The sequence below is a fragment of the Strongylocentrotus purpuratus genome, unplaced genomic scaffold (genome assembly GCF_000002235.5).
Source record: "Strongylocentrotus purpuratus isolate Spur 01 unplaced genomic scaffold, Spur_5.0 spur5_scaffold_13, whole genome shotgun sequence".
NCBI classification, from domain to species: Eukaryota; Metazoa; Echinodermata; class Echinoidea; order Camarodonta; family Strongylocentrotidae; genus Strongylocentrotus; species Strongylocentrotus purpuratus.
The window spans coordinates 30,153,627-30,178,794 of record NW_022145598.1 but is presented as its reverse complement, the minus strand read 5'-3'; the positions used below and the strand labels follow the sequence as shown (position 1 = coordinate 30,178,794).

The window sequence follows — 25,168 nt, the reverse complement described above, 5'->3', positions numbered from 1 at the left end:
GATTGTTTACACCAACTGGGTTGTTTAAAGAAAGTTGTTTAAAAAGGAGCTCTCGTTAAGTTGGGGTTGTTTACAACTAAAGGGTTGTATAATGGGGTATAATTTGGGTTTGATACTCTGAATAAGTGCACCACTACTTCTGGGTCTCTATATAGGTATATGAAGACTAACAATACGGTAGGGTAATTCTGCAATTCATGAATTAGCGCCAAAACAGTGCCCATTTTGCATGAGCGCGCATGCACGCACGTATAAACTGCATATATAGGGATGCATGCAATCTCTATAGCAAGGAATTTAGCACACGTTATAACCGAGTGCGCGATCAGTGCCGCACTGCATGACGCGATAATTTTAAGTCTACCTATATTCTGACATTTGCGTACAGATACTGAAAATTGTTACTGTGAACTTACGCTATAAGTTAAAAACTTCAAATTGGTTAATAGAAAAGTGATTTCAATTAAGCCATTGAATGCCCAGTCACTTAGAAGCGCGTCGGTAGCTTGGTCGGCCATGATGTGTTTTGTGTTGTGGGTTGGAAAGTAAAAACTATTAAGCTAAATAAATGTAAGTATAGAGACAAACAAAATGGAGCCTGCAGAAACACGTGTGGTTGCTTTGGTAGTTTAATCCAGACTCAATGTCCATGTGCTTTTACATATGTATCAATCTGTGTAGTCAACAGAAGACCCTTGCATATACTTGCATTGTGTGTATGCATCTAATATGAATCACAATGAGCTGTGCCTGAACAGCTGCACTGCATTTCTAAGTGGCATGTTAATTTCAATTGCATGTTAGTTTCAAGGAACCTGTTTTTAAACATAACAATGTGAAATAAAGCTTTTAGCCAGCGCGCACTTTACTGGCACGAGACACTTGACGTCATATGTAAACAACACTGTCTAAAAGCTCTCGTATAGTAAATATAGCAGTCATTAAATTTTAAACAACGAATGTTTAACAAAATTACTTTCGTTCCGAGCAACATTGTTTACAATTTGTTCAACTGTTGTTTAAGATAGTGTACAACTGTAAGTGAACATCATTTTTTTAAACAGCGTTTTTACTGTGTAGTTGTCAAGAAGGCAACTGTCCGGCGATTAATTGTCCGGGGGCAGTTAAACGGGAGGAGGGGGTAGTTTTCCTTGACTTAAGACTCAGAAAACTATTACGTTGCAGGACCTCAATATAACATTTCTCAAACCTGTAAACATTAGTTTGTATACATCCTACGCTCCAGACTAAAATATATTTTATCCATCTATATTAATGTATCATGTGCCAGTTGCAGGTTGATAATCAAATCTCTGTTTGACATACTTGACTTATGCCGTCCACGCAGACAAGGGGCCTCGTGATGGCTTGTGTATGATGATGGTATGCCAGGTATTTATGTTTGCATCTGTCGGCCTTGTTATGGATCTTGCTTTGCAGTCTTCTGAGATGCAGTCAAGCCATCTTTTGGGTGGACGGCCTCTGGGTCGATTTCCTGTGACGTTTCCTTCAACGACAATTTGTTGCGGTATCTTGGTGTTTTTTATTATTCAGTGGCGGATCCAGGGGGGGGGCCGAAACGGCCGCGGCCCCCCCCCCCCCCTATTGGCGGCGCAAAAAGAAAAAGAAAAAAAAAGAAAGGAGAAGAGAAAAGAGTAGAGAAAGGAAAGAAGAGAGAGAGAGAGAAAAAAAAAGAAAGAAGAACATACCCCCCCCCCCCCACCTCACTCCCACTCCGGGAGGGACCGGTTTTGTCTTCCCAAAATTTCCGATAAAGGGTTACTTTTCTCGCAACAAAGTCCGGCCCGTAATACACACAAATCCGGCCCGCACTGACTTTACACACCGGAGATAAAGGGGTGCTTTCAAACTAAGAGAGGGAACATACATGCGCGTACCCTAGATAACACTGAGTGGGTGGGGTGGGAAGGGGAAGAGAAAAGTCGGGTGAGAAAGGGGAAAGACAAGGAAATGGCGCTAAGTGACAGTAACGACGAATAAGGGAAAAACTGTAATCGGGAGATTTGGGGTCATTCCAGAAGGCTTGGGAAACGTTATTGAATAGAGGGGGCCGGGCCGGCCGCATAAAATCTCTAGCCACGGATTCAAAGTTAAACGTTACAAACAGCCCCTGCTTTTTGAAAAAAAATTGAAAAGGGCACAATATTTTGGATGTCTTTCAAATAGAAGCTATATACTAAACAGTCAAATTTTTAATTAACGGTAGGGCCACTTCACAACTCTTATTTTGCCCTTCATTTGGATTCAGCTCATACCAACTCGCTTGTGCTTATATTTGAACTCATGTTGGTAGTGATAATGGACAGCGGCGGCGATCCTGGGCCCGATAGAGGGACACGTCCCCCCGGAAATTTAGATATATAGCTAGAAAGAAATATACATGTAGCGGAAAGAACTTACATATTGGACTGAAGGATTTTCTAGAATGCATAATTTCAGCATTCTACATTGCAAAATCTCGCTTGGTCGCTACGCCCCGGCCCTCGCCCGATAACACAAAACTAAGATATGACGCTCCCGGTCGCGATTATTTCATTGTTGGTGTATAAATAGATCTTTTTTTCCCCTTTCATTTCTACTGACCTAATTGTACATGTATGCTATTACAATCATGATTGTTTCATTTTCCCTTTAAAGCATGCGTAGCTAGGGGCGGTAGGGGCAGTAAGAGGCAGAGGTAAGAGGCAAAGGAGCAGACAAAGAAACATTTTTGAGAAGTCTAAAACGGTACAAAAAATCATCTTCTTTCTCTAATAGTCTAATGAAACGTTGAACTTCTGCGCTTTGCGCTGGAGGGGGAAACTGAATTCAGAGAAGGATTAAGAGTCGGGAATGGAACAACGAATTATCTTCTTTCTCTAATAACTTTATTAAACTATGAAAGGTCAAAGCTTCCGCGCCTCGCGCGGAAGGGGGAAAATGAATTCAAACAAGGATTAAGAATCGAGAATGGGACAACGAATCATCTTCTTTCTCTCATAATTTAATGAAACGTCAAAGCTTCCGCGCTTCGCGCGGGAGGGGGTATGGAAACTGAATTCAGACAATGATTAACAACCGAAAACGGTACAACGAATCGTCTTCTTTCTCTAATAATTTAATGAAACGTCAAAGCTTCCGCGCTTCGCGCGGGAGAGGGGGGGGGGAAGAACTCAGTTCAGACAAGGATTAAGAGTCGAGAACGGTACTCTTTCTCTAATGATTTAATGAAACGTCAAAGCTTCCGCGCTTCGAGCGGGAGGGGGTATAGTAACTAAATTCAGACAATGATTAAGAATCGAGAACGGTACAACGAATCGTCTTCTTTCTCTAATAATTTAATGAAACGTTGAGCTTCTGCGCTTTGCGCTGGAGGGGGGAATCTGAATTCAGAGAAGGATTGAGGGTCGAGAATGGAACAACGAATTATCTTCTTTCTCTAATAATTTCATTAAACTATGAAAGGTCAAAGCTTCCGCGCTTCGCGCGGGAGGGGAAAATTGAATTCAGACATGGAATAAGAGTCGAGAATGGTACAACAAATCATCTTCTTTCTCAAATAATTCAATGAAACGTCAAAGCTTCTGCGATTCGCGCGAGAGAGGGGGGACTCAAGTCAGACAAGGATTAAGAGTCGAGAACGGTACTCTTTCTCCAATGATTTAATGAAACGTCAAAGCTTCCGCGCTTCGCGCGGGAGGGGTATGGAAAATGAATTCAGACAATGATCAAGAATCGAGAACGGTTCAACGAATCGTCTTCATTCTCTAATAATTTTAAGAAACGTCAAAGCTTCTGCGCTTCGCGCAGGAGAGGGGGGCACAATTCAGACAAGGATTAAGAGTCGAGAACGGTACTCTTTCTCTAATGATTTAATGAAACTTCAAAGCTTCTGCGCTTCGCGCGGGAGGGGGTATAGTAACTGAATTCAGACAATGATTAAGAATCGAGAACGGTACAACGAATCGTCTTCTTTCTCTAATAAATTAATGAAACGTTGAGCTTCTGCGCTTTGCGCTGGAGGGGGGAATCTGAATTCAGAGAAGGATTGAGGGTCGAGAATGGAACAACGAATTATCTTCTTTCTCTAATAATTTCATTAAACTATGAAAGGTCAAAGCTTCCGCGCTTCGCGCGGGAGGGGGAAAATTGAATTCAGACATGGAATAAGAGTCGAGAATGGTACAACAAATCATCTTCTTTCTCTAATAATTCAATGAAACGTCAAAGCTTCCGCGCTTTGCGCGAAGGAGGGAAACTGAATTCAGACAATGCTTAAGAACCGAGAACGGAACAACGAATCGTCTTCTTTCTCTAATAATTTATTGAAACGTCAAAGCTTCCGCGCTTAGCGCGAGAGAGGGGGGAGGACTCAATTCAGACAAGGATTAAGAGTCGAGAACGGTACTCTTTCTCTAATGATTTAATCAAACGTCAAAGTTTCCGCGCTTCATGCGGGAGGGGGTATGGAAACTGAATTCAGACAATTATTAAGAATCGAGAACGGTACAACGAATCGTCTTCTTTCTCTAATAATTTAATGAAACTTTAAGCTTCTGCGCTTTGCGCTGGAGGGGGGAATCTGAATTCAGAAAAGGATTGAGGGTCGAGAATGGAACAACAAATTATCTTCTTTCTCTAATAATTTCAATAAACTATGAAAGGTCAATGCTTCAGCACTTCGCGTGGGAGGGGGAAAACTGAATTCAGACAAGGATTAAGAGTCGAGAATGGTACAACAAATCATCTTCTTTCTCAAATAATTCAATGAAACGTCAAAGCTTCTGCGATTCGCGCGAGAGAGGGGGGACTCAAGTCAGACAAGGATTAAGAGTCGAGAACGGTACTCTTTCTCCAATGATTTAATGAAACGTCAAAGCTTCCGCGCTTCGCGCGGGAGGGGTATGGAAAATGAATTCAGACAATGATCAAGAATCGAGAACGGTTCAACGAATCGTCTTCATTCTCTAATAATTTTAAGAAATGTCAAAGCTTCTGCGCTTCGCGCGGGAGAGGGGGCACAATTCAGACAAGGATTAAGAGTCGAGAACGGTACTCTTTCTCTAATGATTTAATGAAACTTCAAAGCTTCCGCGCTTCGCGCGGGAGGGGGTATAGTAACTGAATTCAGACAATGATTAAGAATCGAGAACGGTACAACGAATCGTCTTCTTTCTCTAATAAATTAATGAAACGTTGAGCTTCTGCGCTTTGCGCTGGAGGGGGGAATCTGAATTCAGAGAAGGATTGAGGGTCGAGAATGGAACAACGAATTATCTTCTTTCTCTAATAATTTCATTAAACTATGAAAGGTCAAAGCTTCCGCGCTTCGCGCGGGAGGGGGAAAATTGAATTCAGACATGGAATAAGAGTCGAGAATGGTACAACAAATCATCTTCTTTCTCTAATAATTCAATGAAACGTCAAAGCTTCCGCGCTTTGCGCGAAGGAGGGAAACTGAATTCAGACAATGCTTAAGAACCGAGAACGGAACAACGAATCGTCTTCTTTCTCTAATAATTTATTGAAACGTCAAAGCTTCCGCGCTTAGCGCGAGAGAGGGGGAGGACTCAATTCAGACAAGGATTAAGAGTCGAGAACGGTACTCTTTCTCTAATGATTTAATCAAACGTCAAAGTTTCCGCGCTTCATGCGGGAGGGGGTATGGAAACTGAATTCAGACAATTATTAAGAATCGAGAACGGTACAACGAATCGTCTTCTTTCTCTAATAATTTAATGAAACTTTAAGCTTCTGCGCTTTGCGCTGGAGGGGGGAATCTGAATTCAGAAAAGGATTGAGGGTCGAGAATGGAACAACGAATTATCTTCTTTCTCTAATAATTTCATTAAACTATGAAAGGTCAATGCTTCAGCACTTCGCGTGGGAGGGGGAAAACTGAATTCAGACAAGGATTAAGAGTCGAGAATGGTACAACAAATCATCTTCTTTCTCAAATAATTCAATGAAACGTCAAAGCTTCTGCGATTCGCGCGAGAGAGGGGGGACTCAAGTCAGACAAGGATTAAGAGTCGAGAACGGTACTCTTTCTCCAATGATTTAATGAAACGTCAAAGCTTCCGCGCTTCGCGCGGGAGGGGTATGGAAAATGAATTCAGACAATGATCAAGAATCGAGAACGGTTCAACGAATCGTCTTCATTCTCTAATAATTTTAAGAAACGTCAAAGCTTCTGCGCTTCGCGCGGGAGAGGGGGGCACAATTCAGACAAGGATTAAGAGTCGAGAACGGTACTCTTTCTCTAATGATTTAATGAAACTTCAAAGCTTCCGCGCTTCGCGCGGGAGGGGGTATAGTAACTGAATTCAGACAATGATTAAGAATCGAGAACGGTACAACGAATCGTCTTCTTTCTCTAATAATTTCATTAAACTATGAAAGGTCAATGCTTCAGCACTTCGCGTGGGAGGGGGAAAACTGAATTCAGACAAGGAATAAGAGTCGAGAATGGTACAACAAATCGTCTTCTTTCTCTAATATCAATTAATGAAAGGTCAAAGCTTCCGCGCTTCGCGCGGGAGGGGGAAAATTGAATTCAGACAAGGAATAAGAGTCGAGAATGGTACAACAAATCATCTTCTTTCTCTTATAATTCAATGAAACGTCAAAGCTTCCGCGCTTTGCGCGAAGGAGGGAAACTGAATTCAGACAATGCTTAAGAACCGAGAATGGAACAACAAATCGTCTTCTTTCTCTAATAATTTATTGAAACGTCAAAGCTTCCGCGCTTAGCGCGAGAAAGGGGGGGGGGGGGGAGGACTCAATTCAGACAAGGATTAAGAGTCGAGAATGGTACTCTTTCTCTAATGATTTAATGAAACGTCAAAGTTTCCGCGCTTCATGCGGGAGGGGGTATGGAAACTGAATTCAGACAATTATTAAGAATCGAGAACGGTACAACGAATCGTCTTCTTTCTCTAATAATTTAATGAAACTTTAAGCTTCTGCGCTTTGCGCTGGAGGGGGGAATCTGAATTCAGAAAAGGATTGAGGGTCGAGAATGGAACAACGAATTATCTTCTTTCTCTAATAATTTCATTAAACTATGAAAGGTCAATGCTTCAGCACTTCGCGTGGGAGGGGGAAAACTGAATTTTAGACAAAGAATAAGAGTCGAGAATGGTACAACAAATCGTCTTCTTTCTCTAATATCATTTAATGAAAGGTCAAAACTTCCGCGCTTCGCGCGGGAGGGAGGGGGGAGAGCGGAGGGAAAACTAAATTAAAACAAGGATTAGGAGTCGAGAATGGTACAACGAATCCTCTTCTTCTCTAATAATTTCATGAAACATTAAAGCTTCTGCGCTTCGCGCGTAATAGGGGGGGGGGGGACAGCGAGCTACCCGAATATGAATTTGTTATATCTTTTCTCGTATATTTTGGTGATAAATAACACTTTCAAAAAATACATATTATCCTCAAATTTTTGCTCGCTCGCTTCGCTCACTAGCCGATTGTGAAACCAGAAAATTACTTTTTCGGGCAAGAGGCTTCAGCCCCCCCCCCCCCCCCCATGAAAATGTCAAAAAAAATTACCGGTATGGTGCTTCTAATATGACCTTGTCAGTATTGGTATGTTGATTTGAAAAACGGTCTGCGCAATTTTCAAATTTCCGGCCCCCCCCCCCCCCCTATTGGAAAATCCTGGATCCGCGCCTGTTATTGGATTTGTTTCAAATCTCTATTTAGTGTATTACTATTCCATTGAATACAATTCACAATTTTGTGATCATGATGATATGTAAAGTATGTGAAATGTGTTTACTTTAAACAAGATCGAAAAGACTTTAAAAAAATCAACGCGATGTAAGTTCAAAAACCTAGTCCCTTTTCTTTTAAAGGTACTTAGTAAAATTGTGATGGTTGATTTCACAAATCTGTTGTATCAGGATGCAAAACACGTAAAATTATGTTTGTATGTATGGATTATCCAACTACGATGCCCCAAATCCGAAAATTCCGAAGTTCAACGGGTTTTCGAACGGGTGTCGATGTGCGGCGCTTCTGAATCTACATTCTCCCAACCATTTTTTGAATTTTCCCAACCGTTTTTCCATAAAAAAAGACATAAAAACAGGCTATAACAAATCTGTCAACACTTAAATGTCTGGAATGGAATGTAGAGCCATTTTATTGCTTTGTGAGATTTTCATTCACCTAAGATGTAATTAAATTGTAAAAATATAGTTGGGAGAATTAAGGAATCGATCGGATCAGTTTTCCCCAACTTGTACCATGAATAATGATCCGTTTTCGCTCAAATGTTCAGATTATCTTTGATTGTACATCTAGCATTGAAATCACTGCCTTAGTACCACTATCTCTCATCTGAACAATGTGAGAACGTAACAATGACGTATTTCGTAATCCAGATATGATTGCTAATTTGTTTACAACATTGAATTGAAAGTTGATTTTTCTAATATCTTTTTTACCCTGTTTTCATATGAATTCCGTGGTTGTGATTAGTGCAGTGAAAGGGATGCACATGATCAAACGACAACGTTATCAAGGGATATCTGGAACATACCACATACCAGGAACCTAAACATTTCAAATGACAATAAAAGCTCAATTATAGTACCGGAAACACTTCAAACGTGAATATGAATATGTCATTTTGCACAGAGAAAGCATTTCCTTGTAAGGAAAATTTCAGTACGATAGGCCTATATACAAAAAGGTACAGCTGAAGAGGAAGTTAAGAAGTAAATTTTCAAGGCAACTGGACGTATTAGAAACGAACAGTTTGGAGATTCCTTCTCGATCGTGTTTATGTTGACATTGAACTCGGCATTCCTACCGTCAGGTCAACTTTTGAGATTGACGATTGGATTTTGAATAAATCTACAAGATAAAGAGGCTCCTAACCAACACATGGATTTAACCAAGACGAATATGACCGGAATATTCACTTTTGTTTGTGCAGTTATTCTGTCAACATGTGTGAGCAATCCATTTGCACATGCCAGGCAAGAGATAAGTAAGTCGTATTCTCTGCTCCGTCAATATGTTATTATAGGAGTATAATGTTTTACCATGAAGTCATAGTATTATTTGGGAACATGATATTTAGACATGTGGTTGACATTTCCTAGCCACATTTTAAGAAAAGTTATTTTGGGGAAATATTCTAATAAATGTTCATCAATCAAAACGCATTACTATGTTATTTATTATGTATAATTTCAAAAGGAGATTCGCATAGCATAGTTATGTAATACATTGAAGTATATAATTTTGCACTTAGTGAACAGGTTATCAGAATTGATCAAAGGGGACTTATTAAAAATTCATGAAAAGGGGGATTTTTCATAATTAAAAAGGGGCGATCTGGAGTGCGAGGGAAAAAATATAGTGAGCTAATGTGCCGTCCACATTATTACATGTAGAAGAATAGTTCGTTGTATCATTTATTTTTGATCAAGTCAAATGTGAAATCATAGGTAGATCTAATAGGGCCATTTTGCTTTTAATAAATATATAGCTTATTTTGAATCATCGCGTCATCGCGTACGGTCGGGTTGTCGCGTTACCCGAAAGCGGAAGAGGATGCGGCCTTTTGTAGATTTGGTGTAGTGTTGTCACAAAGTGTCGGGTAAATTGGACTAGAACGTTTGTAGATGAGAGGAATTTATTGCACGTGCATTACCCCGGACATTTTGAATAAACCTTGAATGAAGGGAATGTTTTCACAAAAGGTTGCGAAAAAGTAGCGTTTACACGCAACTCAAAAATAAAGCCCAATTTGATTTTCAACGAATCAATATCGCGTATTTGGGAATTGCTTTTAATTGTTTAAGTTGCGATTAAACGCACTTTTTTATGCAAAAGGGTATAATCTTGTTGACATTCGTGCAAGTGTATGCAACAGTGTTGGGTGACGTGACGTGAGTCCAAGCGGACTTGGACTCGGTATTGCTAAGCTCAGACCCGGACTCGGATTCAGATGTTGTGAACTCGAACACAACACTGCTAGACAGCCCAGTTATTATTTATATCTTCTTTTGTTGTTCTTTTTTTACAGCTATCGACTTGCAGGTTGGGGAGCAGACATTTATTCAGTCTCCTAACTATCCGTCCTATTACCCCCGAAACGCCGACGTGGGATGGCTAGTAAAAGTCCCTCAAGCCTATCAAGTAATTCTTCGTTTCGTCGATTTTAAAACTGAGAAGAAGAATGACATTGTTACCGTGCGCGATGGATGGACATCGGACTTCTTAAGATCAACGCAGAGGGCATCTCTATCCGGAAGCTCTGTTCAAGCCGCTATCATATCACAAGGATCATATCTCTGGGTTAACTTTACCAGTGATTATTGGACTAGGTATAGAGGCTTCCGGGCTCGACTAAGTGCTGAGTTACGAAGTGAGTTATTTAATGCTAAGATTCTGTTAAACATCAAATCGTAATGTGCCAACGGTATACCAAAGCCAAGTGTCAGTAAATGATCGCCGCTGTGCTCTGTTTTTCTTTTAATTATTTCTTTGTTTGTTTTTCCTCTTTTTCCGTTCTCTCTTTCTTTAACATTCTTCAATATCATTACTGTCAATTTTACATCCGATGTGCCAAACGGAAAACTGACGAAGGCACTCACTCTACATAATATAAAACGAAATTAGTAAATCCTCAGTTTTACTTTTTGCGTGCGACTTTAACATAATGTTGCAGGGATGAATATAAACGTAAATGGCATTTCTACATAAAGGAGTGGGAGAGGTTTATGGGTTATGGTGTAGGGATAAAACATCAGAAATATCAAAGCCGATTAATGCCCACTCTTGATTTGCCTTAAATGTTATGTCAGGCTAACTAAACGTATTGTGCCCGAAGTATACCAAAGCCCAGTGTCAGGAAATGGTCCCCGCTGTGATCTGGTTTTCTCTATTTTGTTCTTCCTTCTGGCCTCCTTCCTTTCTTTCCTTCTTTCTTTCCTTTTGCATACTTCTAATAAATCCAATGTGCAACATCCTCCAATTTCCTATCTATCAGTGTTACTGACCAGAAATGCCTAATGAAAAACTGACGAAGGGACTCACTCAGGGGCGTACGCAGGGGGGGGGGGGGGGGGGGGGGGGGTTGGAGGTTCAAACCCCCCCCCCCCCCCCCCTTTGGTATTTTTATGTGTGTAAACCCCCCCCCTTAAAAAACCTAACCCCCCCCCCCCCCCCCTCCCCCCTTTGGATTATTTTTTTTTTTTTTTTAATTATTATTAAAAAAAATTAAAAAAAAAAAAAAAATATGCCCACGGCTAACCTAAAACAGGTGACCTTACCCCCTCCCCCTCCCAACGAAGAAAAATGTCAAGTTTTCAGATTTCGAGACCAAAAAAAAAAAAAAATGACCGCTTACTACCCACAACATAATTTATGGCGATTATAAAAATAAATCTAAAGTTTTAACTCGATTTCAAGTGCGACTTTAATACTTGGACAAAAGGATGCGTGTTCATTTACGTGGCATTTCTACGTAAACGAATGTGAGAGATTTATGGTTAACCAGTCGATGATGTAGGGAAAACACATCACATATATCAAAGCGGATTAGTGCCCTCTCTTTATTCGCCTTCAATTATTCAATGTCAGACTAAACTTGGGTTGTAGTAAAAGGGAAACAGAATCAGATGGTAACCCGACTAGTGTGAAAATGACATAATTACGCCCATTGTACTGATTACCAATACCGACAAAGAAATCCCATAACCTAATCATCGTGATTTTATAACAATCGTACTATCCATTGTAGCAGAAAAAAATAAGTATCTATCACACTTTCTATTTTGTTATAGATGTTTCAAATGTTAGCCTTTTTTAGAAAGTGAGTCATATATCATCATTTCATCAAATTTTCATTCGATATATTCCAGGATTTCACCCAATAACATTCCCTAATTGTCTACCTAATCTAATCTAATTTGTTTACCTTGGGTTATATTTTAACACAATTGTAAATAATTATACTTTCATCCAAATCCCTTGATGTTATACAGCTATAACTTTGAACACGGAAGGAACGGAAATTCTTACTTCGCCCAACTATCCCAATGCATACGGCAATAATATAGACGCAATGTGGCAAGTAGTCGCTCCCGTAGGATACAGAGTTAGGATTCGTTTTACCGATTTTTCCACCGAGGAGAAAGACGACGTTGTAGCTGTACACGAAGGATTGACATCAAATTACTCGAGGTCAACCTTGAGGACGTCTATGTCTGGATTGTCTATCCCAACCAACGTTATATCACAAGGATCGTATCTTTGGGTTCGATTTACCAGTGATAACATGAACTGGAATCAATATAGAGGATTTCGGGCCTTGCTAAGTGCTGTACGAGGTGAGATATATGTTTACCAAGTTGAGTGTATGAGATTACAACTACCCACAACATAATTTATGGCGATTATAAAAATAAATCTAAAGTTTTAACTCGATTTCAAGTGCGACTTTAATACTTGGACAAAAGGATGCGTGTTCATTTACGTGGCATTTCTACGTAAACGAATGTGAGAGATTTATGGTTAACCAGTCGATGATGTAGGGAAAACACATCACATATATCAAAGCGGATTAGTGCCCTCTCTTTATTCGCCTTCAATTATTCAATGTCAGACTAAACTTGGGTTGTAGTAAAAGGGAAACAGAATCAGATGGTAATCTGACTAGTGTGAAAATGACATAATTACGCCCATTATACTGATTAACAATACCAACAAAAAAAATCCCATAACCTAATCATCGTGATTTTATAACAATCGTACTATCCATTGTAACAGAAAAAAATAAGTATCTATCACACTCTCTATTTTGTTATAGATGTTTCAAATGTTAGCCTTTTTTAGAAAGTGAGTTATATATCATCATTTCATCAAATTTTCATTCGATATATTCCAGGATTTCACCCAATAACATTCCCTAATTGTCTACCTAATCTTATCTAATTTGTTTACCTTGGGTTATATTTTAACACAATTGTAAATAATTATACTTTCATCCAAATCCCTTGATGTTATACAGCTATAACTTTGAACACGGAAGGAACGGAAATTCTTACTTCGCCCAACTATCCCAATGCATACGGCAATAATATCGACGCAATGTGGCAAGTAGTCGCTCCCGTAGGATACAGAGTCAGGATTCATTTTACCGATTTTTCCACCGAGGAGAAAGACGACGTTGTAGCTGTACACGAAGGATTGACATCAAATTACTCGAGGTCAACCTTGAGGACGTCTCTGTCTGGATTGTCTATCCCAACCAACGTTATATCACAAGGATCGTATCTTTGGGTTCGATTTACCAGTGATAACATGAACTGGAATCAATATAGAGGATTTCGGGCCTTGCTTAGTGCTGTACGAGGTGAGATATATGTTTACCAAGTTGAGTGTATGAGATTACAACTACCCACAACATAATTTATGGCGATTATAAAAATAAATCTAAAGTTTTAACTCGATTTCAAGTGCGACTTTAATACTTGGACAAAAGGATGCGTGTTCATTTACGTGGCATTTCTACGTAAACGAATGTGAGAGATTTATGGTTAACCAGTCGATGATGTAGGGAAAACACATCACATATATCAAAGCGGATTAGTGCCCTCTCTTTATTCGCCTTCAATTATTCAATGTCAGACTAAACTTGGGTTGTAGTAAAAGGGAAACAGAATCAGATGGTAATCTGACTAGTGTGAAAATGACATAATTACGCCCATTATACTGATTAACAATACCAACAAAAAAAATCCCATAACCTAATCATCGTGATTTTATAACAATCGTACTATCCATTGTAACAGAAAAAAATAAGTATCTATCACACTCTCTATTTTGTTATAGATGTTTCAAATGTTAGCCTTTTTTAGAAAGTGAGTTATATATCATCATTTCATCAAATTTTCATTCGATATATCCCAGGATTTCACCCAATAACATTCTCTAATTCTCTACCTAATCTAGTCTAATTAGTTTACCTTTGGTTATATTTTAACACAAATGTAAATAATTATACTTTCATCCAAATCCTTTGATATTGCAGCTATAATTTTGAACACGGAAGGAACGGAAATTCTCACTTCGCCCAACTATCCCAATGCATACGACAACAATATCGACGCAATGTGGCAAGTAGTCGCTCCCGTAGGATACAGAGTCAGGATTCGTTTTACCGATTTTTCCACCGAGGAAAATACCGACGTCGTAGCGGTACACGAAGGATGGACATCAAATTACTCGAGGTCAACTTTGAGGGCGTCTCTGTCTGGATGGTCTATCCCAACCAACGTAACGGTTATATCACAAGGATCCTATATTTGGGTTCGATTTACCAGTGATAACGATATTAACTGGAATCAATGTAGAGGATTCCGGGCCTTGCTAAGTGCTGTACAAGGTGAGATATGTGTTTACCAAGTTGAGTGTATGAGATTACGACTACCCACAAAATAAGGCTATTGTAAAAATAAATCAGTCCAAAGAAGATCAAGCAAAAAAATTCAATGTGATTCTGCGTATTATTATGAAAATTGGAGCCACTTGATAATCTAACATTTTATCAAAGAAAAACATATAATTGTTTCTGAAAAATATGGAACCTAGTAAAACATAAATAGAGTCAAAAGTACTAATATTACTACCACTTCTGTTAGGCATATTACTAAAAATATTTAAAATCATCATAATGATAACAAGGCAATGACGATTTTTGTCATTGCAATAAAGATAACATTTAAAGTGATATTGATAACGGTAATAATACTAACAACATTAAAATTTCTCACAATAGCAATAATCATAATGAAAATTATATCAAGAAAAATATTGATACTATTAATATAAGGATTAAAACTGATATAAAAAGCTTACTACAGCGGGTAGTAGCATAATTCAAGCAGCGTCGGGTAATTGACTTCGTAAATTCAACTGTTTGTTTGACATTATTGCTTTCTTTAACACGTAGATGCCTCGCAATACTATTAACGCAAGTTCGCAGTTTCCCCAGTAATCATCAATAATACAGTTTTGTATATTTTTATGATGCAGCTATAACTTTGACTACGGAAGGGACAGAAGTTCTTACCTCACCAAACTATCCTGAGGTATATGAGAATAATATCGACACCATATGGTATGTGAGAGCTCCTGCAGGATACCGAGTTTTACTTCGTTTTATCAATTTCTCAACCGAGGAGAGTTACGACACTGTAATTTTGTGCGATGGGTGGACTTCGAATTACTCAAGGTCAACATGGGTGGCGTCTGTATTTGGACAATCTATCCCAGAAAATATTACGTCAGCCGGATCACATCTGTGGATTCAATTCACGAGCAATAGCATGTATGTGTTTACAGGTTTTCGGGCCCTACTTTATGCGGTGATACCCGGTGAGTTTATTAAAGATCTCATTTCTCTTCTTGCGTACCTATAATTTAGGGGAAATGATAATGTGCAATAAGATTCAATAGCAGGCAATTACTAATACTTTTAAATCACGCTTATTGAAATATGCTTCGCTTTATGCTTTGTTAAAAAAAAGACAAATTAGGAGAAAAGATTTCAAAACGAGTAAATGGGCACCTGGTAGGAGAATATCCTTGAATGTTTTTTTAGCCCCTTATCATGGCGGCTCAGCTACAGCCTGAGTAATAATCTGATATTTTGTATTAGGCGAAGTAGAGTATAGAGGCCTATATGTAGTAGCTGCGCAATATAAATGGACATATTATTAAAGAGCATAATGTGTATGAACTATCCATCTGGAAAATAAAATAAAATATATTTTCTTCACGCCTACATTTTCTGGAACACCCGTTGTCATGTCAGAGTTATGAATTATCGCACCTTTATATAGGCCTATATATATAGATATATTATACTTGGTGAAGACGGGTACATGTATGAGAAAAAAGTAATCAAAGTCGTTTTATTCAGTTTTTCGAATCAAATTGAATTCTATATTGCAAGGCATAGCAAGGTGACATCATCACCCTCTTATAATATTAGATAAAGAAAAAACATTGTTCGAGTCGGATTACCATGGCATGATTGTATTAGTGTGAAAATATGAAGCTGATAACTTTGCATAAGTTAAATATATTATGTTTGATTTTGTTACAGTTATCAATTTACAGACAAATGAGACACAAATCCTCACGTCACCAAACTTTCCATCCCTCTATGACAACAACATTGACATTGTGTGGCATGTGAGGGCTCCTTCGGGATATCGCATTATGGTTCACTTCACCGAATTCAATACAGAGTATGACAGAGATTTCGTATATGTCTACGACGGAAAGAAATCAGTGTACCGGTCTTCAGATCCCAGGGACACTCTTTCTGGACGATCTCTTCCAAGGGATATCACCACGGTTGGAGCTTACCTCTGGATTCGCTTTACTAGTGATAATTGGTATAGCTATTTCTACGACTTCACAGGTTTCAAAGCCATGCTAACGACCGTAGAGACACCCGGTGAGTTTCATGCGTTTCACGGTTCATGTTATATTTCTGATTAAGAAGTCTTTAGATAACATATCAGAAATCACATGAATGCTTGTATCTGAATAAATTATGCAATTTATTTGCAAAATGTATTAAGACTGTTAGAAGTTTTGCATTGCAGTTTTATTTGTGAAATAATATTTTGTGTAAAAGTTTGAGAATATTCTACATTAGAATTGGATAATTTATTAATAAATTTGTTTTCCAAGAGGGTGTTACAATTCTGAATATATTTTGTGATCCGTCGGTACGTTTTCAATTTCAAACAGGAATTTTTGTTTTCCTTCGCCAAACTCTCCTCCACCAACATGACAAAATGACAATAACCCGCATCTGCATTCTGCGATAATGGAACGTTTTAGTTATCTTTGATCAAGTGTGACACCAATGGTATAAAGGCCGGGTGACATCCAAATATAAGTTGAATCATGTGATATAAAGGGCTGTATACAACGTATACTATGTTATTCAAACATCTAACAATTAATTTAATAGATTTTTAATATTTAAAACAAAAAAAATTCACAGACCTGCTAAGCTCCACCCTAAAGAAATCTCCAGATTTCATTCATCTTGTAACATCATATGTCAATCATTAGTGAGCTAACAAGAAACAGTGGTAAGAAACCTCCCCCAGCTCAGCCCATGCTCACAAAAGAATTGCATTCTTTCATACAGTACCTCCACATTACCTTTCTTTTCTGGCGCACGTTTAAGATAGCAACTCCTATGTTGGCATTGTATGGTCTATTGTATTAAACAGGTGGTCAGCTCTGTTGAAACTACATATCACTTTCTCTTGTCAGCTCACTAATGATTGACAGATGATGTCACAAGATGAACGAGATCTGGAGCATTTGTGTAAAGGCCCGGTCACACAGAGGGGACGCATGGGGGACGCACGCCCAGCGCATTGGAAATTTGCAATTTGGGCCAGTGCGTTGTCGTTCGCTAGGCGTGCGTCATCATTCGTTACTCGTTCGTCGAGCGCGCTGGACCAACGCTGGACCAGCGCTATGCATTCGTCGTCATTCGCTGTGTGCGTCGGTTTTTAGCATGCTCAAAAGTGTGCGCGGAGCTCGACGCATGAATGGACACGCCAAAGGCACACCAGACATGCGTGGAGAGCGCTAGGCCAGCGCTTGACATACGCGGAGCACACGCCCTGTATACGCACAGCGCGCTAGCTACACGCTGTACATTTTTTTGTCAGCTAGCTAGCTTTTCTAAAATCATGACGAAAGTTAGGCAAACGGCCTTTTCCGATTTCCAATGCGTGCGTCGTAGAACGCGGTGCATTCGTGGAAGTTGTTATCATGTGTGTGCGGTCTGTATGCGCTCTGTATGCGCCCTGTATGCGCTCAGCGCGCTAGCAACACGCTATGCATTTGGTGTGAGCTCGCTGTAGCTTCGACATAAGTTGGGCGCACGACAACGCACTGGCCAAAATTGCAAATTTTCCAATGCGCTGGCCGTGCGTTCCCCATGCGTCCTCCCTGTGTGACCGGGCCTTTAAGGGTAGAGCTTAGCAGGTCTGAGAAAATTATTTTTAAAAATGAAACTATCAAATATATTTAGATGTTTTGATAACAAAATACGAGTTGTATGCGGGCCTGCACATCAGCAGGAACCAACTTATATTTGAATGCCACCTGACCTTTAAGTGAATACAATTTTCCGAATAAGTGCAGGATTATGTAATAGATATCAAACAAATACTGGGGAGCAGACATTATATCTTGTAATTCAAGGAGAATGATGATATTCCTAAAAAAAATGTTTTCATATTTTATTGTTCACTTTTTTTCGTCTGTTATCGAAACTACAGTTATAATGTTAGATACGATTGAAACGGAATACGTATCTATTCCAAACGTCCCTGGATACTATGACAATAATATCGACATCGCCTTCCAAGTGATAGCGACTTCAGGCTTCAGAGTCCATATTCTATTTCATCGTTTTGAAACTGAGGAGAATTCAGACTTCGTATACATCTTTGAAGGATGGACATCGGATTTCTCGAGGTCAACATTGAGGGCGTCTCTGTCTGGATGGTCTATCCCTGAAAACATTACATCAATTGGATCTTACCTATGGATAAGATTCGCCAGTAATGAAGGAAGAAGGTTCAAAGGTTTTCAGGCATTGCTCAATGCAAAAATACCAGGTGAGTTCCATACATTTCATACAACAAACTACATGTGAAATTAATTACAATATATTAACCTCTTTGTTTGTACTTTCACAAATCCGTCAATTGAAGGTTAGGCAATCCGTAAAAAAATGAATAGAAAAAATAAAATGAATTGATTTTAGAAATATATACAGATGTCTTTCGGGAATATTTTACACAACGGGAATTTCAAAAACCTTCCCGATGTGACGATCAGAGCAAGCTAACGTTTTTTTCAACCGTTCTGTTTTCCTAAAAGAGAAAAAAACAGGTTGTATCTAACATTTCAGAATGCGATACATTTTTGTTGTTTAGAATAAAAGCCTAATTCTTTTCTTCTGATTTCACTCTTCACACATTCAGGGAAAAAATATTATTTTTGTTTAATGTTAAACTGCAAAGATAAAATACCAACAATTTCATCCTTCTTATTATTAATATCTTTTTTTTAATTATCTTTTTTTTAATAATTATTTATATTTATTTATTATGTACTTTTATTGCTGTCTTTAAATCACAGTCATCTATTTAAACCACGGGAATGCGGAATACCTGCAGTCACCTAATTACCCTGCTCAATATGGCACCAATCTGAACCTCATGTGGCATGCGATCGCTCCGGAGAACCACCAAGTTGTCGTGCACTTCGTCGATTTCTCAGTCGAGACATTTAGGGACTTTCTCTATCTATATGAGGGGCAGACATCGGTATATGAGGAGTCCACTCTAAGAAGGCCCAATATTTCTGGAACATATTCATCACACAACATCACAACTCTTGGCCCATTTCTCTGGATTCGATTCACGAGTGATGACGGATTACAAGGGGGTTATAGATACACAGGATTCAATATTTCGTTATTTTCTACTCCGGTGCCAGGTCAGTTAAGGATCTCACAAATGTAAAGATTTATCGAAAGGCGCATGAAAGTATTTACTCTTTTTGTTCTTCCTTCCATTCTTTGGTCACTGCTTTGACATTTCAGTTTGCGACTGAACAATAACTGAAATTAGTCCACTATAATTGGCTTTTAAATTGCGTGCAGCTTATATACTTTTGCCGATTTAGTGATCTATTGATGATTAAAGGAAACCTCAACCCAATAAAAAAAATGTATATTTTTTAAGAGGTTTATTATATACTTGCCCATTAGTCTACAAGGTTATCCACCAAAATGTATGAGAGAAGAATAAAGCAAGAATATTGTAAATTTTCTCAGCACGACATGAGCATTTTCTTGATAACGTGACGTACTTTGTGAAGTCGTTATCAAGTATTCCCATGTGTGTGCGGTGTTGAAGTATTTCATTCACATGCTATTATCCTTTGTACTACAATTGCCAGAACGCATACAATTGCATAAATAAGTTGGTGCTCTTCTGGGATGAAGGTTTCTCTTGAAATAGATTTTTCAACTGATATATTCCAGTATTTGTATATGAATTAGTTACTATTGTTCCCCTCTCATATATTTTTCACCAAATATAATTTCTAACTTCTCCTGCTATCATTGTTCCTCATTGAAAATTAAAGATTTTGTTATTGATTTAAAACGTCTTTCCAACTAAAGCTTGATGCAGGATACACATACCACTCCAATTGGTACGTCACATTTTCAAGAAAATGACTGCACCCATTTCATGCTAAAAGACATCACATCATGCCAAGAATGTCTTCATTGGTTATTTATTTCTCTCGTACATTTTCTTAAGGGGTTTTGTACATCAACGGGCACTTATTTTTATTTTTTAGGGTGAGGTTCCCTTTCATTATATCGCGAACTACTGTGCCTCTGCTTGAAATGATAACATTATCAGTTAAAAGGTCCTCATATCCAACGCTTTCCCCCAAACGAACACACACATACATACCTCTTTAAGTATGTTGTGAAGGAACATGCATGATGACGGATATAACTTACTTGCAAATCCTATTCGTCGTATGATAATATTTAGAACATCCAGCATTCTCTGGTAGGGGGGGCAAAAAAAAACACACTTACACACAACTACACGCCCATAAACGCACACACACGACCACACATATACCCCTCCAAAAAAGTGTTCACTGTTTCTCTTATCTTTCCGGGTCTCAATTAGTTGCGTTGCAGAAATAGGGTACATTTTCTATTTTATACTCGACTTGGTTGGCTTTGACCAGACAGGCACAATTTCCCCCCCCCCCCCCCTCCCCAAAGCCCCCTCCCAAATACCCATTTGCTATAATTGTTTCCGATAACGTTGCATTTTATTTTCTAAACTCTCAAAGTGCCAACAACATTGACTTCGACGACGAATCCTACTACAACGCAAGGGCAACCTATTACACCTGCGTCAACGAGCGACATACCTTCTCATGCATCCGACACAACCACTGTAACTGCTAAGCCTGCTTCTTCGTCAACAAAAGTTGGATCAGCTTCGAAAAGTGAGTTGAAAACAATTGGCACGTTACACATTCGGCATCATTTTGATTGCTTCGTTACCTGCGCTAATCAAACCTGTCCGCTAAAGTATAGGCTAAACAGAATAAACCACAGAAATATCTGGCCAGCTCAGCTAGCAGTCACTTTTTGTCCAAAATTACTCTCTTGTGGTCCGACAAACACCACATCATTCGATGATGCAGTCCTACGTAAACAAGATGGCACCTCGTATGCAAGGGGAATAAATGCAGGGGTGTGAAAGTTTGTGCCTGTATGCAAAGACACACGGGTCGACACAGAATGACGAACCCTGTAGATTTAACAAAACCTTGTTCGGGGTTGCCTGCAACTATCTGATACAAAATATTTTTTCTAAAAGTGTTTAAGACACAATATAAGACAGGAATGAGCATAGGTGAATTATTATCATGACATCGTCATCTCACCGCCAAAATGACATTACTAACATGGCGTTATTGACTTTTTAACAGTGAGCCGACAGCGTTATGTATCACTGGCAAAATGATACGAAAATGAGACCGACTTATTCCCATTACCAGTGAAAGATTTGCAATAAAAATTATTCATAATTTCATATGTTTATAAGCATTCCTGAGAAATATCTGAATTGATATGCTCATCGGGAAGCACAATCCCTTTAACATGATTAGATAATAAACCTGTTTCCGTTGTAATCTCTTGCAATGTCCACTTTGTCACCCTTGAGAATTTGCATTCATATCTGCCTAGTTTATTTCCATTGGCTCTCTCATTTTCTCTCTCTCTCTCTCTTTCTCTCTCTCTTTCACTCTCTTTCTAATTCGCTGTGAATCTTACAGAGAGCCCGAGGTCTCATCAGCCGGTGTTGGCAATCTCCTTAGTTGCAGTGGCAGTTCTTCTGTGCGTGTGCGTTGCTGGATACATCAGATGGAGGAAAAGGTGAAGATAGTGCGATGCACATTTTATCTGAAAATATATTAGTCTCATTGTGTACGTTACACCTCATCTTTCGTTACATTTAACGTTAACAAAACCAAGGCCCTTGTCTTCATAGGGAATTTTAAGGAGCGAATACAAACAAATCATTCCCTCTCCAAAAGAAATCAACGACAGTCGTATGCAAAATTTTCCTTTAGAAACATCTTATCATTTAAATGTGTACGCAGTGATAATAAGTAACACTTTATATTACAGCGCATAAAAACTCGATGTTTTATTTCCAATACCTGTTATCCTACCAATAGGTCATCATCTAAAAGGACTCGCCCACAGGTATCACATGCTGACAACAATGGTAGGGGTAACAGCCGAGACTCCGGAGCATTGAATCACCAACCTCCTACTCCAGATCTCCTCACAAGTCACCATGCTTCATCGAGTAGGCCCAATACATACATGAGACCTGAAACAATTTGTCCCATACCAGAGCCTTTTCTTGACAACGAATATGAGGAATTAGACGATGGTCGAAACCGCTTCGACGGTGCCGTTGGTGGGATGTCTTTACCCTGCAACGCGTCGCATGAGACCCAGATATCTAGTCCGATTCCAGGTCCATACAATCCTCTCGCCGCGAATCCAGCCCAGGGAAAGAATTGCGAAGAATATGAGGCAGTGGCTAAAGCAATCCCCAATTATGACACACGCGTGTCATTAAATAGAAATGACTTTAACAACCCTGCTACGTCACCTGATGATGACATAGAAACGCCTGCATATTTCACGCTTGAATCGCGAGTGGCGGATGGTGAAGATGATAACTTTGCTGATTATCAAGAAGTTGGTGAAACTTCCTTTAACGGACCTGACGTTGCAGAAAGCTCCGCAAGGGAATCGCAACGCAGCTCTCGAACACGACAGTGCCTAAAAAGATCCTCAACGCCAGTTAATGGCGAATCCGGACTGACTAAACTTGATGATGAATTCATCCATCAATGCCAGAATGATGACATCGCCCCTCAAAGTGATACGGTAGACCGGGAGCTCGGATGGAATCGCTTGATATACAAACAGAAAGGTAACGGTGAAAGTATGGATAGGAACATTACTCTCCATGATGAAGAAGAATATGATTCATTGAACTTTAGGTCGCCCTCGGACTTAAAATCACGGCTTTCAAAAAGATCTCTCCAAAGTTCATTCGGACAAGCAGATGAGGAAACTGGAAAGAACGTATACGGTGCTCTAGATCTTCAAAGGCCCTCGCATCTGTCTGACCCAGCAAACGACACCATGTATAACGACAACGTGTATGGTACTTTAACTGAAATGGAATCTGATGTAGACGGGTGGGCACCAGAATCCCGAATGCACACAGGTGGGCAATTAGGTCCTTTGGAAAATAATGGCCGTAAAACCAGAGAATCGAAATCTAAAAGCTGTCAAGATTTTGGGAAGAAAGAAGGGACTACACAACACGGTGGTCACGTTGAAATACATGGTAGCCGACGACAAGGCAGATGCGTTGCATCCCGAACATCGAAGAAGACGTTGAAGATGTTTGAGAAAGATGACACACCATATTCTGCGGATGAAGAATACGAGACGAAATCAAATGGACAGATCCCTGAGGCTGAAGGCGTCTACGAAAATCAGTTTGGCCTCCAGATTTCGTTGGATGAAGAACAACCTATCTATGAGAATACTGGCGGTCTTTCCAGCGGTGGCTCTAAAACGGAAGACGATTACGCGAACTTGGACTATAGGAATGTTGGCAAGGAGGAAGGTTATGATGCGATTGACCAAAATATTCCAGAGCCGTCAGCTCCTACCGAATTCGATTCGATCTATAGCAACTGCACTTACTAACCATGCTTATACACCAGTCACACCGCCAAATCAACACAAAACTAACTCCGAATCGACTAACCCTTGGCTATTCGGGGTGATGTATTTTTTTTTGTCCGTGTCATCTGGTCACGTCAGTGTAACTGAGGTATTGAAGTTTAAGGACAACACAGAATCAATAAATCATTAATTACTTCTTTCATGTAAGGCTTTTATAGCTAAATGGACATATCAAAGTTTGGGAGCCAATCAAGCGTGTTATATAATACAATGATAGGGTTCATTCATTCCTCCTGAGTACCTTTGTAGCACGCATACACACACGCACAAATCCGCATGTGCATGAGCCCACACACACTTTTTTCATCAGTGTTTCTGCAACTGCTGAGTTTTTCTTAAATCTATAATGGAGTATATTAATGAGTGTGTATGTTTGCATAACTGATCGAAGTTAACATTGTGAACTATTCATTGTACAGAATTGACATTACACCCTTTGTCTGATGTTATGAATAATTCGATGTCCATTGCACATTTCCAAACTACCAGACTCTGTGATAACCTATGTATAATTCTTTAATGTACATTGTAATATGTGACGATGTAAATACGCAGTCATTTTATCTATGAATTTTCAACTCACGGCCTTGATCTTATACATACGGCCTAATATCATGGCCACCCGGTGGCCACCATTCTTATTAACGAAAAGACAAATTTAGCCCTTATGCATTGTTTAATAAGAGAGTAGAGTTAAAGGTACATAAAGTTATGTAACCTTGTTTGCATGTTATATGACTTGTTTAATCGACATTATTTGTAGTGCATAAATAAAAGTACAAGGAGGAGCCCCTCATCTGCCACCCTAATGTTTTAATCAAAATTAATTGGAACTATTAATTATTAATGAACGGATAAATGTATAAATGTAAATTAATGTATATACAAAAAAAATGAAAATATATGCTAGAAGAATCATGGCAATGTGAGCATAACAAAGCGGTATAATTTTCAAAAGGAAAGGCGGATGTGTCATTTTGACATAGCAAAAACAAACATTCCGACATCAGTGGAATCACGTACATTCGTAGTTACATGAAAATGATATATCGGGTATCGTAGTTTGTAGTCGCTAAAATTGAACTGTGTCATGGTATTTTTTTCTACATATGTGCATCGATGTATATTGCTTTCTGAGATGGGTTCGAATGTTTTCACATTTGCTCGTTTTGACTGTTCTGAACAGGACATTTA

The 25,168-nt window shown here is 39.1% G+C and overlaps 1 protein-coding gene across 1 annotated transcript; it reads left to right on the top strand.

Annotated features, from left to right (window-relative positions):
* Window positions 1–8,963: 8,963 nt before the first annotated feature.
* LOC105446885 (CUB and sushi domain-containing protein 3-like) lies at window positions 8,964–19,607 on the top strand. The gene is made up of 6 exons (XM_030983689.1): window positions 8,964–8,967; window positions 9,953–10,390; window positions 15,064–15,405; window positions 16,139–16,495; window positions 18,354–18,695; window positions 19,222–19,607. Exons 1-6 carry the CDS (start codon window positions 8,964–8,966, stop codon window positions 19,605–19,607), a joined length of 1,869 nt encoding a protein of 622 aa, XP_030839549.1.
* The last annotated feature ends 5,561 nt before the right edge of the window (window positions 19,608–25,168 follow it).